The 17,003-nt window shown below is 39.5% G+C and overlaps 2 protein-coding genes across 2 annotated transcripts in view; both read left to right on the top strand.

The window, feature by feature from the left end:
• The first annotated feature begins 547 nt into the window (after positions 1-547).
• LOC105470560 (family with sequence similarity 217 member B) lies at positions 548-6,772 on the top strand. Its single transcript, XM_071079097.1, has 2 exons — positions 548-627; positions 2,057-6,772. Exon 2 carries the CDS (start codon positions 2,061-2,063, stop codon positions 3,210-3,212), a length of 1,152 nt encoding a protein of 383 aa, XP_070935198.1. The 5' UTR covers positions 548-627; positions 2,057-2,060; the 3' UTR covers positions 3,213-6,772.
• The window catches only part of LOC105470561 (cadherin 26), a 67,825-nt gene continuing 53,929 nt past the window's right edge, over positions 3,108-17,003 (top strand). Inside the window, exon 1 of the mRNA XM_011722659.2 lies at positions 3,108-3,245. Within this exon, the coding sequence (XP_011720961.2) occupies positions 3,222-3,245 (24 nt within the window). The 5' untranslated portion in view covers positions 3,108-3,221. The remainder of the gene's footprint in view (positions 3,246-17,003) is intronic.

The following is a 17,003-nucleotide window of genomic DNA, read 5'->3' as shown; positions in this document are numbered from 1 at the left end:
TTATACCTGTGTGTGAACAGGGGGAGAGAGAGAGAGAGAGAGAGAGATGGAATCCACTCACAGTATTTATAGTAGTGTGATCCTGTGATCCTGTCTCTGATATCTACTGTAATAAACAGAAAAGACAAAGCTGTAAGCATAAGACAATGTCTCCCTTCCCCAGTATTTCACAACTCAACCGCTATATGATCACAGCCCTAATATTTCAATATTATACAAGTATTAAAAAACAAACAAGTGAAAAACCAACCAATACTGGTGTTAGGACCATTTGCAATCAGTAGTTACTGACAATATTCTGTTGCTTCTAGTTCCGGTGGTGAGGAGACCTTTCCAAATATAAGAGGAATAAAGAAGTCACCTCCCCAGCTGTCATCATCTTCCAGCAGATTGAGCAAGAATATTTTGAGCACTACAGGAAAGGTAATGTCAATTTAGAAGAAAAATCTTACTTAGATTTATTCTGGGATTTTTGTTTGTTTGCTTGCTTGTTTCTTGTGTACATGTTCACAGTATTTATTACTGCATCCCTGTTTTTTAGACAGTCCATCAAACCCTATATGATGATCAGCCATGTGATTTTTTCAAGAAGAGGAATAGGGTAAATGAATCTCATCAGAAAAGCAGGTAAATAGTTTTAGTATAATTGTTTTATCTTGCGAAAGGCTCATTATCTCTCTTGTCCAGATTGAATATGTGGAGTGGGGAAAAAAAGTAAGTCTGTAGATAAGAAATATACATTTATATATTTTTTTCTAGCAGAAATGAGTGGAAAAGTGGTTTAAGCATAATAGTGGATAAGGATTCCAGTGGTCATAATTCTGGCAGTTGTTAGCAGAATTATAATTTTGAATAAATCCTTTAATGCTTTTCTATGTTAGTTTCCTTTTATATAAAAGGATACAGACAATAATTAATTTTTATGGATGCATATTGACAAGCAGAAACAAAATGTTTTAACAGTGTTATGAATTCTGAATAATGGAGATTCCTTCATTTTTTCATTCATTTATTCAACATTTATTGAGCACACATTGTACTATTGGCAGTGATTTAATATCCTCCATATTTATTAATTAAAATGTAGCACATATTCAAATAGTTGCTTAGTTTATCTGAAACCACTGGGCAAATGAACCTCTGAGGTTTCCAGAAAGCATGTTTACCACCCATTTCTGTTCGTTGTATCTGACTTATATTACAGAGAAGTATTATTAATCAAAATGACACATTCTTGGTAAATAAATTGAAAAGAGGATATTTTCAACCCTGATGTGAGATTCGGCCTCAGAATAAATTATGCCAGAGAGAATTAGTTGCTATACTCATAATGCACACAGTATTCATTATTCCCTTTACCTGCTATTCACAAGGTAGCACTAAGACCCTGTGTTTTCATTCATATGTGTTACAAGGCACCATATGATTTTATTTCTGTTCTTTAAACACAATTTTCCCAAATGTGTTTTCTGTTTGAAAACATTTTAACAAGCTTTTGATTTAAGGTACAGGTTTGTATGTGCAATACTTTTATATATTAAAATTTCCCTCAGCTCAGAATCACCACTAATCAGGAGTGATTAAACTGCAAAACTTGCATGTTATATCATATTTATACTTAATTTAAAATAGGTATATAAAATAAAACTGTTTTTACTTCTGAATGTTATTAAATGCTTTTGATTGTAACAATTCCAGAGTCTGCGACTGATTTTTTTCCGAACTAAGGTTTTTTTTTAAAGTACACACGATTGCACTAAAAGTATGAAACAAGCACTTTGAGAAATGTTTTTCCTAAATGCTAATATTTGATATAAAATGGAAACTGTGCGTTCTCTTTTGTCACATGCATTATATAATGTATCTCAAATAGAGTATTATATGGAAAAATGTTCTGTAAAATTATGCTGTAAGGAGTTTGGAAGCTGACATTTTCTAATGCCTAGTAATAGCTGAGACAAAAAAGTACAACTAGAAGATTATTTTTGTTTGTTTAATTATAGCCAGACCATTTTTTGTCATACGTGGTAAGAAGTGCAGTTTTGTTTTCTCATAGCAATATGAATGCTGGCCCATCTTGGAATAAAGTGCAACATTCAAAGAATTCTTCAGGAAAAAGGCAGAGTAAATCCCAAGTACCCCACGCTGCTTCTCAGCTGAGAAGCAGCCTCACAGCTGTCATCCAGCCAACTGAAGAAAAACTTAAAGAAAGCATTGCCCCGGAAGCAAGACGCAAAAGGAATCCACTCGGTTCCAGGTGTCAGGGGGCCTCAGGGAATAAATTGTTTCTTGATTTTCAGTCAATGAAAATTATTAAAGAGGATGCTGATGAGGACAGTGCAAGTGATCTCTCTGATTCGGAAAGAATTCCCATTCCTCCTTCTCCCCTCACACCTCCAGATCTCAATCTTCGAGCTGAAGAAATTGATCCAGTTTACTTTGATCTTCACCCTGGTCAGGGCCATACAAAGCCTGAGTACTATTATCCTGATTTCCTTCCACCCCCTTTCAGCTCCTGGGACTTACGAGACATGGCCCTGCTTCTGAACGCAGAGAACAAAATGGAAGCTGTGCCCCGAGTGGGAGGACTTCTTGGGAAGTATATTGATAGACTTATTCAGCTTGAGTGGCTGCAGGTCCAGACTGTACAGTGTGAAAAAGCAAAGGGGGCCAAAGCAAGGCCCCTCACTGCCCCTGGGACCTCAGGGGCACTGAAAAGCCCTGGGAGAAGTAAGCTAATTGCGAGTGCTCTGTCCAAGCCACTACCTCACCAGGAAGGGGCATCAAAGTCAGGCCCTTCCCGAAAGAAAGCTTTTCACCATGAAGAAATCCACCCATCACATTATGCATTTGAGACTGCCCCCAGACCCACTGATGTGCTTGCTGGTACCAGGTTTTGTTCTCAGAGGCAAACCCTTGAAATGAGGACAGAAGAAAAGAAAAAGAAATCCAGTAAGAGTACGAAGCTGCAACGTTGGGATCTGTCCTGCAGTGAAAGCAGCTCTAAGGTGGAAACCAACGGTAACATTCGAATTCCCAAACAGGCAGCTGTGATTCTGGACTCAGCAGATTCCTGTAAAGCCTCCAAAACACAAGCACATGCACATCCTAGGAAAAAGGGAAAGGCAGAGAGCTGTGGTCATGCCACTGTATCGAGTGAGAAAAAACTGAAAACAAATGGAGTAAAGCAAAACACATATAAACTAAAATAAATACCTACAATGATGAATTGCCAAGACCTGCAGGTACCTCAATATTAGAGTTCTTCCAAAAGTAAAAATACTGTGAATTTTAAGGAATTTTACAATTACTGACATTTAAGTAATTGATTGGCACTTTTGTCCACCTTTATTTCTACCCCTAGTGGGGATATTTTCAAAGAGAGGTGTCTTTCAATAAGCCTTTCTTTGTGTTGTCAGTCTTAGGCAAATGAGAGCCCTTCAGATAAAAATTACCTAAAACATGTGCCATATAAAGGAATAAGATGGCACCTCTCCGGGGAAAGTACGGGCGAAACCTGGGCTACAGTAGCCGGCCTGTGTAGAGCAGATAGTGGTGTTCTCTCTCCATTTTCACACGCACAGAAGTATATAAAAGAGTGCAGACTGTTTCAAATGGTGTGGAATCCTAAATGTTTAAAATAAGGCTCTTCTTGCCCACTCCCTCTCTTACTTTTTTATAAACTCCTCAAGCAAAATTTCTGTTCATTTTACCCTTAGGAGAAGCTTTAGTTCTTCCTCAAGTTAGGGAGTAGTGAGTTTGTATTTTGAGTAGTAATTTATCACTAAGCTGGTTGCTCTTTAGAGACAGTGGAATCTAGTACTTTAATACATTTTCTCTGACTGTTTTTTTTTTTTTTTTTTTTTTGGTGAGGGTGGCATTTTAAACTTAGAGGTGGTAGTAAAACCCACTTTTGAGTTCTCTGAACTGAGGTTAAAATAATTTGCAGAATTTTCCAAAGTCAATGGGCTTAGCATGATTACTGCTGTTTGGTGGGGCTGAGAATGAAATATTTGACACTCTGGAATTGCTGGCATGTAAGGCTTCTCCAGAGAGGCACCACAGGGAAATGACTCTTAACAATTTGTAAAGGAAGGGCCATAAAAGGATCAAAACATATGGACCTACATTCAATGTAATGGTTACAAAGTTACTGATTTGGGTTCCACACCCTGTGGTCCTTAGCCAAAAATAATGATCTGTTTCATTTTGCAAGAGCAGGATTTTATTATTTTGCTTGGGGTGAGGGGCGGAGAGTAGAATATGAATAAGGTTGCTGAATGAATTCTAAGCTCCCTTATCTGGTCTTCAGGCTTCCCGACTCTCTCCAACCCTTCTTATTTAACTGCAGTTGAATAACATCTTCTTGTTCCTATAGTTGTGCTGTGAGCTTTCTGTTTATATTTGTGCAGTGTATTTTAATACTGCCCATGTCGTTATAGTTGATTTTATCCCTTTAAACAATTATTGTATTTGTTTTTGACGTAGAGGTTTCAATTTTTTCACCTTTGGGGCAAATGAAAAACTTGGCATTTTTCATTTGGGAATATATAATAGCTTGTAAACTTTTCAGACAGCAGTAAATGTCTGAAAAAATATCAAAAACAGCATAAAGACAAGATTATGTAGCTATAATTATATGTATATAATTATAAAAAGCAATGTGCAAAGGTTACATTTTAAGGTCTTTCAAAATCTGATTTTAATCATACCAAATGACATAAAACTTTTTATGGGAGGCTTTTTCTTTCAGGACTTAATTTTTAGACTTGTACAAGTTCCTTCTTACTTTCTTTCCCTCTCACGCCATCCTACTGGAGAAAGCTTACTTTTACACTCAGATCGTACTTTGAGCTTTTTATGTGAACAAAAGATGTACATATGGTAAGCATTACTTCCGTAGTCCTCAAGTATACTATAACTTTTGTACTTAGTATGTGTTTTATATTTGGAAAACATCACTACTCTTAGTTTTCGTGTAGTTCCTGAGTGGTGTCTGTGTGTTCCTTGCCTGCCCTATTTTATGAGCACAGATTATTGTTATCCATGGCTGGCATTTCACTTACGATCCTTTCTCTGCTAGATTTTTATGCAGCTCTCTATGAAGTTTCATGGCCAATAGATATTGAAAAGCATGATATTCTATACATAAGTGTATATGTATATATACTCCTTATATTAATACTAAAGGGTTTATGCTGAGTTGCTGCCTTTCTCTGTAATGTATCCACATGCATGCTCTTAGAGACCTTGAATGGTTGAGGGTAAAGTGATTTATTAGTAATTCTACTTGCCTTGTGTATGTCTGAGCTGAAGACAATCATGATTAAGAAATTTAGAGGTGGCTGGGCACGGTGGCTCATGCCTGTAATCCCAGCACTTTGGGAGGCGGAGGCGGGTGGATCACCTGAGGTGGGGAGTTCGAGACCAGCCTGACCAACATGGAGAAACCCCATCTCTACTAAAAATACAAAATTAGCCAGGCATGGTGGCACTTTCCTGTAACCCAGCTACTCGGGAGGCGGAGGCAGGAGAATCACTTGACCCCGGGTGGTGGACGTTGTGGTGAGCTAAGATCGCGCCATTGCACTCCAGCCTGGGCAACAAGAGTGAAACTCCATTTCAAAAAAAAAGAAATTTAGAAGTAATGCCTCATACTTCTAAATTTCTCAGCTTTTTAAATTAAGCTGGTTGCATAATCTGGGGAAGAGTCAGAATTTCATGTGTTAAACAGTTTTAAAAGCCTGCAAAAGTGGCTTTGCTTGTTTACTTTCTGCCTCAGATTGACTATTTTAACCAGTATTATCACGACTAGATCATAGCTCCTAGTAAATAACATGAAGTGTGTTAAAGTTAGGTCTATTACAGAATTAACATAAGCACAATTTTAATCTGATACACCTATCTAATACATCTTAATGCACTAAATGCTGCAGATAAGAGTCTTGCTATTTTTCAAGTAGACAACATTGGAAAGTTGAATCATGAACTCATTCAGTTCGTCAAATCAAAAGCACTGAGTGTTTTGCTAGTCTAGTGACATGGGTCATTGTATTTCCAAGAAGTGCCTCTCATTTCTGGGGAGTTGTTTACATATACCCTGCATTTAAACTAATTAAAACAAGCCAAGTTTTTTTTTTTTTTTTTAAAGAACCAGAAAAAAAAAAAAAAATTCAGGCTTAGAATTATCTAATGGAAAAAAATGTAAAAAAGTACAAAAATGGACTAAAAAGATATCAGTACTTGCAGTATTTGCTATGATTATTTAGGTTTAGACTTTCTCAACTTAAATGACTAAATGGGCTGAAGACTTGTAACTAACTTGAATAGGGTAGACTTCATACCCTGTGACAAAAAGGATGGGGAAGAGAATACCATTAGTCTTGCCATATACCTACTAGCTAAAAGGAAAATGGTATGTAGTTGTTCTTGGGCCTATTGTGTTGCTTTTCAGAAGGACATAAGACTTTCTACTTTATCTGATATGGATATTGTCTACTTCCTCATTCCTTTATGCTCATTTACTGAGTAGTCACATAGAAATGTAAAACTCTTGGTGGTACTGTATTTTAAGGTAATTCAGAAGCAGTATTTATTATTTATGTATGTACATGTACAGGACACCATTCAAAATGGCCTGAAAATATTCAGCATGTTTGTTATTTGCTGTTATATTGTATGTTTAGTTTTGTATGTGATAAACAGAATTCATGTAAGTTTTTGTGGACTTGAATTTCTCCTTCCTTGAGATCAATTAAACAGCAGAAAAATATTGTCTGGATTTTTCTGGTATTGTTTTGTTTTGCTTTTCATGCAGTTCTCTTATGAAGCTTGCCTTTATTTTCTCCCTGGTTATTTAAAAGAATTGCCCAGGATGAAATGCTATTCCAACTCCTGTCTTAACGCTAAGCGACATGGGTGGCCAAAGCACAGGTTAACATTACCAGATATATTTGAGAGGCATTGCAGTACATTTCTTGAGTCGCTCTTCCACTTATTACCCCACAAAAAGTGTTGAGGATTAATTAGGGGAGCAGGATGCAAATACAGTAAGCATAAATTAAGGTAACCTGTGATGTAATGAACTTGCATCTTTATCTACATATCCGGAAATGAGTAAGGTCTCTTTCAAGGAAGTGGCCTGGTTAGGAGATGGCAGTTTTGAGCAGCTCCGGCTGCAAACATTCTGAAAGGCCCGTTGCTCTTCTAACTTCACTCTGACAATAGGGTGCATTCTTTTGAGTCTACCAAATTGTGGCAGTAATGTTCAGTGGCTTAAAAAGTAAGTTTTTGGATATGTTTTGAAAATTAACCATGCTGGAGGTTTAAAAATTTTTTTTTTGTACAGGAAATGTATTATTTGGGGATGTTGTTGTTTTATTATCCACAAGGTGGCGACTAAACCCTTTCAGATAGCAGAGAATTTGGCCTGAGTGCCTTCTAGTCAAATAACAAGGTTTTCACTGGAATCAAAAAGAAGTGGAGAGAAAAAGACTTTTTGACTTCAGGCCCAAAGCATGTTCTTTATTTAACTTCACTCTGCCATCAGAGAATACAGTGGTTTATTATGTGCAGTTACGTGCTGTGGAGGATTCTCTTTGATTCATTGAACATTCTCACATCATACAACACTGTATCCAGCAAAGAATTGTGCTCAATGAAGTAACATAAATCATCAATTTATAAAAATCTGTACAGAGATCCGTGTTTCATAAAATACAATTTGAATATTTTTGTCTTCACCAATTTAATATGTAAGGAATTACTGTAATAATACTGGAAAAATACATATAGAATTAAAAATGGGATAGTCATAAATCTAATTGCCCTAGCTTAAATGAGATTTTAAAGCAAACAAATAACACATATTTAACTTTAGATTACATTAAGCGAGGACAATTTCATGCCTTGCTACTCAAATTGCGAGCTCCTCCCTAGACCTACTGAGTCAAAGTCTGCATTTTAACAGAATCCTTGGCACATTAAAGTTTGAGAAACCTGCTTTCCTGGTACTTAAGTCTGCAAGTTTGAGTGACTGCCTTTATGGTATGTGAGTAGTTGGCAGGCCCTGTCTCCCCTCAAGCAAGCCATTTGCTTATCTAGCCCTATTTTTCTCCATAGTTTAAAGGCACTGGGCCGGCTATTTACCTAAGAGGTTGCCTGAATGAGTGATTTACAGCCTCTGATAAAATCTGCTCCACGAGTGAAAACTAAGGAGTTGAAGTTTCTTTTTTCTTTTTTTTAAAATTTCAATAGCTTTTGGGGTACAAGTGGTTTTTGGTTACATGGATAAATTATATAGAGATGAATTAGAGATTTTAGGGCACCTGTCATCCGAGTAGTGTACATTGTACCTAATGTGCAGTTTTTTATTGCTAACCTCCCTCCCAACTTTCCCTCTTGAGTCTCTAAAGTCCATATGTCAGTCTATATGCCCTTGCATATTCATAGGTTAGCTCCAACTTCTAAGTGAAAACATAAAGATTTGGGTTTACCACTCCTATGTTACTTCAGCTAGAATTATGAGGTCAGGAGTTCCAGACAAGCCTGGCCAACATGGCGAAACCCTGTCTCTACTAAAAATGCAATAATTAGCCAGGCGTGGTAGCATGTGCCTGTAATCCCAGCTACCCAGGAGGCTGAGGCAGGAGAATCCGGGAACCCGGGACGCAGAGGCTGCAGTGAGCCAAGATCATGCCACTGCACTCCAGCCTGGGTGACAGAGCAAGATTCTGTCTCAAAAAAAAAAAATAAATAATGACTTCCAGCTCCATCCAAGGTTTTGCAAAAGACAATGTTTAGCTCCCTTTAATGGCTGAGTAGTATTCCATGGTATACTTTATATATATATGTGTGTGTGAGTGTGTGTACATATATATCACTTTTTCTTTATCCACTCAATTGATGGGCACTTTGGTTGATTCCACATCTTTACAATTGTGAATTGTGCTGCTATAAATATACGTGTGCAAGTGTCTTTTTCATATAATGACTTCTTTTTCCTTTCGGTATGTGTTAGTCTGTTCTCATGCTGCTATGAATAAATACCCAAGACTGGGTAATTTATAAAGAAAGGAGGTTTAACTGACTCACAGTTCCACATGGCTGAGGAGGCCTCAGGGACCTTACAATCATGGTGGAAGGCACCTCTTCACAGGGAGGCAGGAGGGAGAATGAGAGCTGAGTGAAGGGGGAAGCCCCTTATAAAACCATCAGATCTCATGAGAACTCACTCACTATCAGGAGAACAGCATGCGAACCACACCCATAATCTAATCACATCCCAAGAGGTCCCTCCCATGACGTGGGGATTATGGGGACTATAATTCAAGATGAGATTTGGGTGGGGGCACAGCCAAACTGTATCAGGGTAGATACCCAGTACTGGGATTGCTGGATCAAATAGTAGATCTACTTTTAGCTCCTTAAGGAATCTCCATATGTTTTCCATACAGGTTGTACTAATTTACATTCCCATCTGCAGTGTACAAGCATTCTTTTTTCCCCACATCCATGCCGATATCTATTGTTTCTTGAGTTTTTAATAATGGCCAGTTTTACAGGAGTAAGGTGGTATCTCACTGTGGTTTTAATTTGCATTTCCCTGATGATTGGTGATCTTCAGCACTTTTTGCACATTTTTGTTGGGCATTTGTATATCTTCTTTTGAGAACTGTCTACTCATGTCCTTTGCCTACTTCTTAATGAGATTATTTAGTTTTTTCTTGCTGATTTGTTTGCGTTACTGGTAGATTCTACATACTATTCCTTTTGTCAGATGTGTAGTTTGCAAATATTTCCTCCCATTCTGGGGTTGTCTGTTTACTCTGCTGATTATTTTGCCGTGCATAAGCTTTTTAGTTCAATTAGGTTCCATTTATTTATCTTTATTTTTGTTGCATTTGCTTTTTGGGTCTCAGTCATGAATTCTTTGCCTAGGCCAACGTCTAGAAGAATTTTTCCAGTGTTGTCTTCTAGAATTTTCATTGTTTCAGGAAACTGGCAAGCCACACGTAGATCAGGAAACTGGCAAGCCACACGTAGAGGAACGAAACTGGATCCCTATCTGTTACCTTATACAAAAACCAACTCAGGATGGATCAAAGACTTAAAATATAAGCGTTCGGGCTTCTTAGGTCACCTAACCACCTCATTCCTTTTTCCTTATATTCAGACTCTTAGATTTTTGAACTGCAGGTGTGGAACATTCACTCTACCTTCCCTTGTCCCCTTCCTTTCACTCACTTGGTCATTTTGTCCAGGATTAGAAGAGTGTTCACCATTTGTCAGCAAGCTTTTCCTCTAAACCTATCTCTTGAGATACTCTGCCTAAATAAAGTAAGGAGAAAGAAAAAGAAGGCTTTGCTTTTCTCGTGTGGTGTTTTCGGTTTTCTAAATGCTGGAATGAAGTGCTTTTTGTTTGTAGAATTTATGTAATATTGAAATAGCTTAACAAGCTTAATTGAAGATGTTCTGATTTTTTAAAGTATGTATTTTCACCTTAACAGAACAGTTTTTGATGCAGGAAGATAAAAACAGCTGTTTAAATCTTCCCCTTTTTTTTCCTTCCCTTCTTTTTCTCCTTTCCTAAAGAAGCATAAACAATTTATGTCAGGGGTGTCTGTTCTTTTGACTTCTCTGGGCCATACTGGAAGAATAATTGTCCTGGGCCACACATAAAGTACACTAACACTAACAATAGCTATTGAGCTAAAAAAATGCAAAAAAATTTACAGTGTTTTAAGACATTTTATGAATTTGTGTTGGGCCACTTTTAAAGCTATCCTGGGCCACAGGTTGAACAAGCTTGATTTACAAACATAAATGATAGAAGAAAGAGCCTGTGATTCATACCATTGGTATGATTAGCACTGGAATATACTTGCAAAAAGTGAAAACACCTTCAATATGTTATATCTGGCAGTGTTTTTGTTTGTTTTTCTAATTGCGTATCTGCAACTACATATTAGTTGAAAAAATTGGGGTAAGAGATTAAAATCTCTCCAAGGTAATTTTCTGGCCAGCTCTCAGTGACTGACAACATACTAAAACCTAAGAAACTGCACTCTCAAATCAACCCATGTGATTAGTAATCAGAATTGAAAAACAAAATTCTTAGTCCTTGAAAAAAAAAAACCCAGAAACACAAATGATAAATTATTTTATTCGAATGTGAAGTTTAATAATGAACTTCAGCTCTTAATATATGTGACAAGCTATTGGGGTACAACTAGAGATACACTATCCAGTATTGGGTAAAACTACACTTAAAAATAAGTGTAGTTTTGCTCACTTAAAATAACTGCACTTAAAAATAAGTGTAGTGTAGCTCACTTGATAATGATGAATGCTTCATGAGGGCACCCCTACCTGGCTTGGGCTTCTGCTTGGACAGTGGTCTGGCTGGTCAGGCCCCATGCCCAGCTGAAAGGAAGGGAACCGAGGTGGACAGCAGGACTGAGGGAAGATGACAAACACACCCAACTCTACCTGCATTTGGCATTTCCCGTATGGGTCAAGTAAACCCCAGAGAAGTAAAGTGCTGGTGGAGTTTTCCTTGATGGAGTCAAATTCACCTTTCTGGTTTTTTCCCAATATGGCATTATAAAATTTTTCAGGCCAGGCAGAGTGGCTTACACCTGTAATCCCAGCACTTTAGGAGGCCGAGACAGGTGGATCACCTGAGGTCAAGAGTTTGAGACCAGCCAAGCCAACACAGTGAAACCCCGTCTCTACTAAAAATACAAAAATTAACAGGGCCTGACAGCACACGCCTGTAATCCCAGCAACTCAGGAGGTTGAGGCAGGAGAATCGCTTGAACCCGGAAGGCAAAGGTTACAGTGAGCCGAGATTACGCCATTGCACTCCAGCCTGGGGGCAGAGTGAGATTCTGTCTCAAAAAAAAAAAAAAAATTCAAGCATACAGGAAAGTGGAAAGAGCTTCACAGCTTCGCATGCCTACTCTCACAACCAGACAGTTGCCACCTAGCTCTGTCTGCTCCATCTGTCCCTCTAGCCACCTAGCAGTCCCAGCTATGGCCTATTCCAGGCATCGGAATCCCTCCAGCTTCTGCCTGCCGTGCTCACCCTCCAGGGCCTCCACTCTGGGTAGCTGTTTTATATTTTATTATTATTATTATTATTTGAGACAGAGTTTTGCTCTTGTTGCCCAGGATGGAGTGCAATGGCTTGATCTCGGCTCACTACAACCACCACCTGCTGGGTTCAAGCGATTCTCCTACCTCAGCCTCCCACGTAGCTGGCCATGTGTCACCACACCTGGCTAATTTTTTTGTATTTTTAGTAGTGGCAGGGGTTCACCATGTTGGCCAGGCTGGTCTCGAACTCCTGAATTCAGGTGATCCACCTGCCTCGGCCTCCCAAAGTGCTGGGATTACAGGCATGAGCCACCGCGCCCGGCCCTGTTTTATATTTTGTTAATAGCTATCACGTCTACAGCGGAGTTGAAGCTACTTCACCACTACTGGAAGCAGAACTCTTCCCTGATTATTTTAAAAACCCTTCTCAAGAGTGTTCTGAGAAATTAAACTTTTCTTGTGACTATGAAGAAACACGACCTTGAATTCAGAAGTATTTGGCTGGAAAATGATTTTTGTGTTAGTGAACGTAGAAAGGTCTTGACTCAGGGGACATATAAGCATGAGCCATTTTATTCTTCTTTAATCTGAGCCTTCACCCAAACCATTTCAATCCCTCAGTTACAACTGGGGTTCATCATTACCCAGTCACGTCAGTCAGTAAAACCAGTCCAGCTTAAAACTTCAATGTCAGCCTTGATGGAAATCTAATCTCTTCCGTCCGCCCTGGGTGGGCTGGACTCCCGGGTGGGTGTGTTGGCAGGGGAGGCTTGGGCAGCCCCTCCTAACCTTCCAACCCAGCACTGAGATCCTAGGGCATGGTGGTGCTTTGCCATCAGGACACCTCTGCTCCCTCCCTCTTCCAGGCTCTGCCTCCCCCAGTGTTGGTGACAGAAAGACAGACAAAGGGAGAGCCTAAGGCCTGTCCTCCATAACAGGCCACTCTCGCAGCCTTTCGCTGCGGCTGGCTCACCTCTGCGGAGGTGGCATCGAATGCCAGCCTTCTCGCCTCCCAAGCCAGGAAAGAAGGCTCAAGCCCAGCGCTTTACTTCTCTGGTGTTTACTTGATCCATATGGAAAATGCCAAACGTAGGCAGAGTCAGGTACATTTGCTATCTTCCCTCAGTCCCACTTGTCCACCTCAGTTCCCTTCCTTTCAGCTGGGCATAAGGCCTGGCCAGCCAGACCACTGTCCACGCAGAAATCCAAGCCGGGTGGAGATGTCCTCATGATGCAATCATCATTATTATTATTATTTTTTTTTTTTTTTTTTTTTTTTTTTTTTTTTGAGACGGAGTCTCGCTCTGTCGCCCAGGCTGGAGTGCAGTGGCCAGATCTCAGCTCACTGCAAGCTCCGCCTCCCGGGTTCCCGCCATTCTCCTGCCTCAGCCTCCCGAGTAGCTGGGACCACAGGCGCCGCCACCTCGCCCAGCTAATTTTTTTGTGTTTTTTTAGTAGAGACGGGGTTTCGCCGTGTTAGCCAGGATGGTGTCGATCTCCTGACCTCGTGATCCGCCCGTCTCGGCCTCCCAAAGTGCTGGGATTACAGGCTTGAGCCACCGCGCCCGGCCACAATCATCATTATTAAAAAAAGAACAGTGAGAACTGGAGGTGGCTGGAGGCACCCCTCGAAAAGATAAGAAGGTTGATCCTGGGTAGGTAATTGTAGCTCACACCTCCCTTGCAATCATAAGTAACTTTTATCTCATGAGCAATCTCAATTCTTCACTTGTTAGCTTACAGGGAGCTAGGAGCTGCCACCATGTGGCTATAAAATATTACTGTACTTCCAAGTACACAGAAAGGAGCGCTAGACTATTGTCACTATGATCACTTGCTCAGAATAGAAAGGGAACGGGGACATCTTCTAGCTGAGGCTCACCCAAGATGTGTGGCAGGTGATGCCCAGAATGGGGACATCTTCTAGTTCAGGCTCACCCAAGATGTGTGGCAGAATCACCAGCTGAGTTCCAGGCCCCATGGCCTACCCAAGAAGGGTTACTGTGTGGGGAACTGGCATTCTGCTCAGTTATTTTAAATGCTTGAGAATGTTGAAAACTTGGTTGTTTCTAATATATTACCAATTGCTATGGTGGTTTTTGTTTGTTTGTTTGTTTTGAGATGGAGTTTCACTCTTGTTGCCTAGGCTGGAGTGCAGTGATGTGATCTTGGCTCACTGCAACTTCCGCCTCTCGGGTTCAAGGGATTCCCCTGCCTCAGACTCCCGAGTAGCTGGGATTACAGGTGCCTGTCACCACACCCGGCTAATTTTAAAATACCAATTATTTTTAAAGTTAAAATGAATGTGAAAGTGGAATCCTTCACTGTTGTCCCCCAGCTCCTCCCAGACTAGACCTTTGTGAGGCTAACGCCTTTCTAGCAAGAATGTTTCAGTCCCCAGAGCTATTCTAGCAGCAGGGGGTGCTCAACTGACGTGGTTTTTCCCCAAATATTTAACATGGTTTAGCTAACCTGACTTATATATTCTAAATTAGTGCTTCTGACTTAATCAGTTTTTTAAAAATAAGCTATCCTTATAGAAATATCCACTTTGAAAATAGGCATAAGGTATTCAGTTTCTCTTTATGTATAGGAAATATCTATAGACTTTAAAGTTGTATTTATTACTCTTTTCAATAATAAGCTATTAATTTCAATGAAAATAAGCTATTCAAATTAAAATATTCAGCAGCATCTCAGAGATATGAATGTTCAGTTAAGCAAAGAAAGTTTTTTTTTAATTGGGAGATTTTTATATTTTATTTTTGATGTTTTTTATTTTTTAATTTTTAATTTTATTTTTCCATCAGTTATTGGGGTACAGGTGGCATTTGGTTACATGAGTAAGTTCTTTAGTGGTGATTTGTGAGATTTTGGTGCACCCATCACCCAAGCAGTATACCCTGCACCATGTTTGTTGTCTTTTATCGCTCATCCTCCTCCCATTCTTCCCCCCAAGTCCCCAAAGTCCATTGTATTATTCTTACGCCTTCGTGTCCTCATAGCTTAGCTCCCACAAATCAGTGAGAATATATGATGTTTGGTTTTCCATTCCTGAGTTACTTCATTTAGAATAATAGTCTCCAATCTCATCCAGGTCACTGCAAATGCTGTTAATTCATTCCTTTTTATGGCTGAGTAGTATTCCATCATATATATATGTATATACACATTTTCTTTATCCACTAGTTGATTGATGGGCATTTGGGTTGGTTCCACAATTTTGCAATTGTGAATTTTGCTGCTATAAACATGTGTGTGCAAGTATCTTTTTTGAATAATGACTTCTTTTCCTCTGGAAAGATACCCAGTAGTGGGATTGCTGGATCAAATGGTAGATCTACTTTTAGTTCTTTAAGGAATCTCCACACTGTTTTCCATAGCAGCTGTACTAGTTTACATTCCCACCAGCAGTGTAGAAGTGTTCCCTGATTGTCACATCCACACCAACAACTGCTGTTTTTTTAATTATGGTCATTTTTGCAGGAGTACGGTGGTATCGCATTGTGGTTTTGATTTGCATTTCGCCGATCATTAGTGATGGTGAGCATTTTTTCATATGTTTCTTGGCCATTTGTGTATCTTCTTTTGAGAATTGTCTATGCATGTCTTTAGCCCACTTTTTGATGGGACTGTTTTTTTCTTACTGATTTATTTGAGTTCATTGTAGATTCTGGATATTCATCCTTTATCAGATGTATAGATTGTGAAGATTTTCTCTTTTTTTTTTTTTTTTTGAGACAGAGTCTCGCACCGTCGCCCAGACTGGAGTGCAGTGGCGCGATCTCGGCTCACTGCAAGCTCCGCCTCCTGGGTTCACGCCATTCTCCTGCCTCAGCCTCCCGAGTAGCTGGGACTACAGGCACCTGCCACCACGCCCGGCTAATTTTTTTGTATTTTTAGTAGCGATGGGGTTTCACCTTGTTAGCCAGGATGGTCTTGATCTCCTAACCTTGTGATCCGTCCGCCTCGGCCTCCCAAAGTGCTGGGATTATAGACGTGAGCCACTGCACCCCGCCTTGTGAAGATTTTCTCCTGCTCTGTGGATTGTCTGTTTACTCTGCTGACTATTCCTTTTGCAGTGCAAAAGCTCTTTAGTTTAATTAGGTCCCGGCTATTTATCTTTGTTTTTATTGCATTTGTTTTTTGGTTCTTAGTCATGAAATCCTTGCCTAAGCCAATATCTAAAATAAGCAAAGAAAGTTTACCTTTTATTTTATCTGTTTACTACTTTAAACAAGGTAATGTGATAAAAAAGGTCATGTTAAGGTAATCAGGGTTAATGTATCACAGATTGTGTTTTAAAACTTGCTTATTGCAACCTTAAGTATTGGTATAATAGAATCTCAAATTGTCTTTTTCAGAATTCTAATGCAAAGACTCCCAGGTTGCCACAGAGATCCCTGCCCACAGGGAGGCTCTTTCCCATCTCTCCTCCCTCCCACTTTAATTCCAAACTCAAAAAGGCAGATTAATCTAAGCTTAAAAGAGGTTTTAGTAGAAATAATTTGCAAACCCCAGAGCCCTGGGATATTGTTGGAATAACGATTTTTAGTGCTTTGGAAAGTAAAAGTTGTTTTTTTCTTTTCTTTCATTCTTCCTCATCCCTTCCCCTTAATAAAGTTATCATTCTTGCGGTCATTTTCTAGTTTTTTTGTTTGTTTGTTTCAAGAGGATGGGGGTTATAGAAAAGAGTCACTAACGTATCCTCCTATAGAAAGAGATGATTGGGCCTTCTACTTGGAAACTAGAACAAACAAGGAAACAAAGAAATAAATAATTCTACCTTCCAATAGGTGCTGGTTTCACTTCCCCTGGCTGAGCTGTTGTTCCTGAGGTCAGACCCCAGCCAGTCTTTTGTGTACGTGCAGGACCATGGTGGCTTCAGTTCCTACCCCACCCTT

This window comes from Macaca nemestrina, chromosome 15 (assembly GCF_043159975.1).
Source record: "Macaca nemestrina isolate mMacNem1 chromosome 15, mMacNem.hap1, whole genome shotgun sequence".
In the NCBI taxonomy this organism is placed as follows: domain Eukaryota; kingdom Metazoa; phylum Chordata; class Mammalia; order Primates; family Cercopithecidae; genus Macaca; species Macaca nemestrina.
The sequence above is the reverse complement of the archived record's forward strand: the minus strand, read 5'-3'. Positions and strand labels throughout refer to the sequence as shown.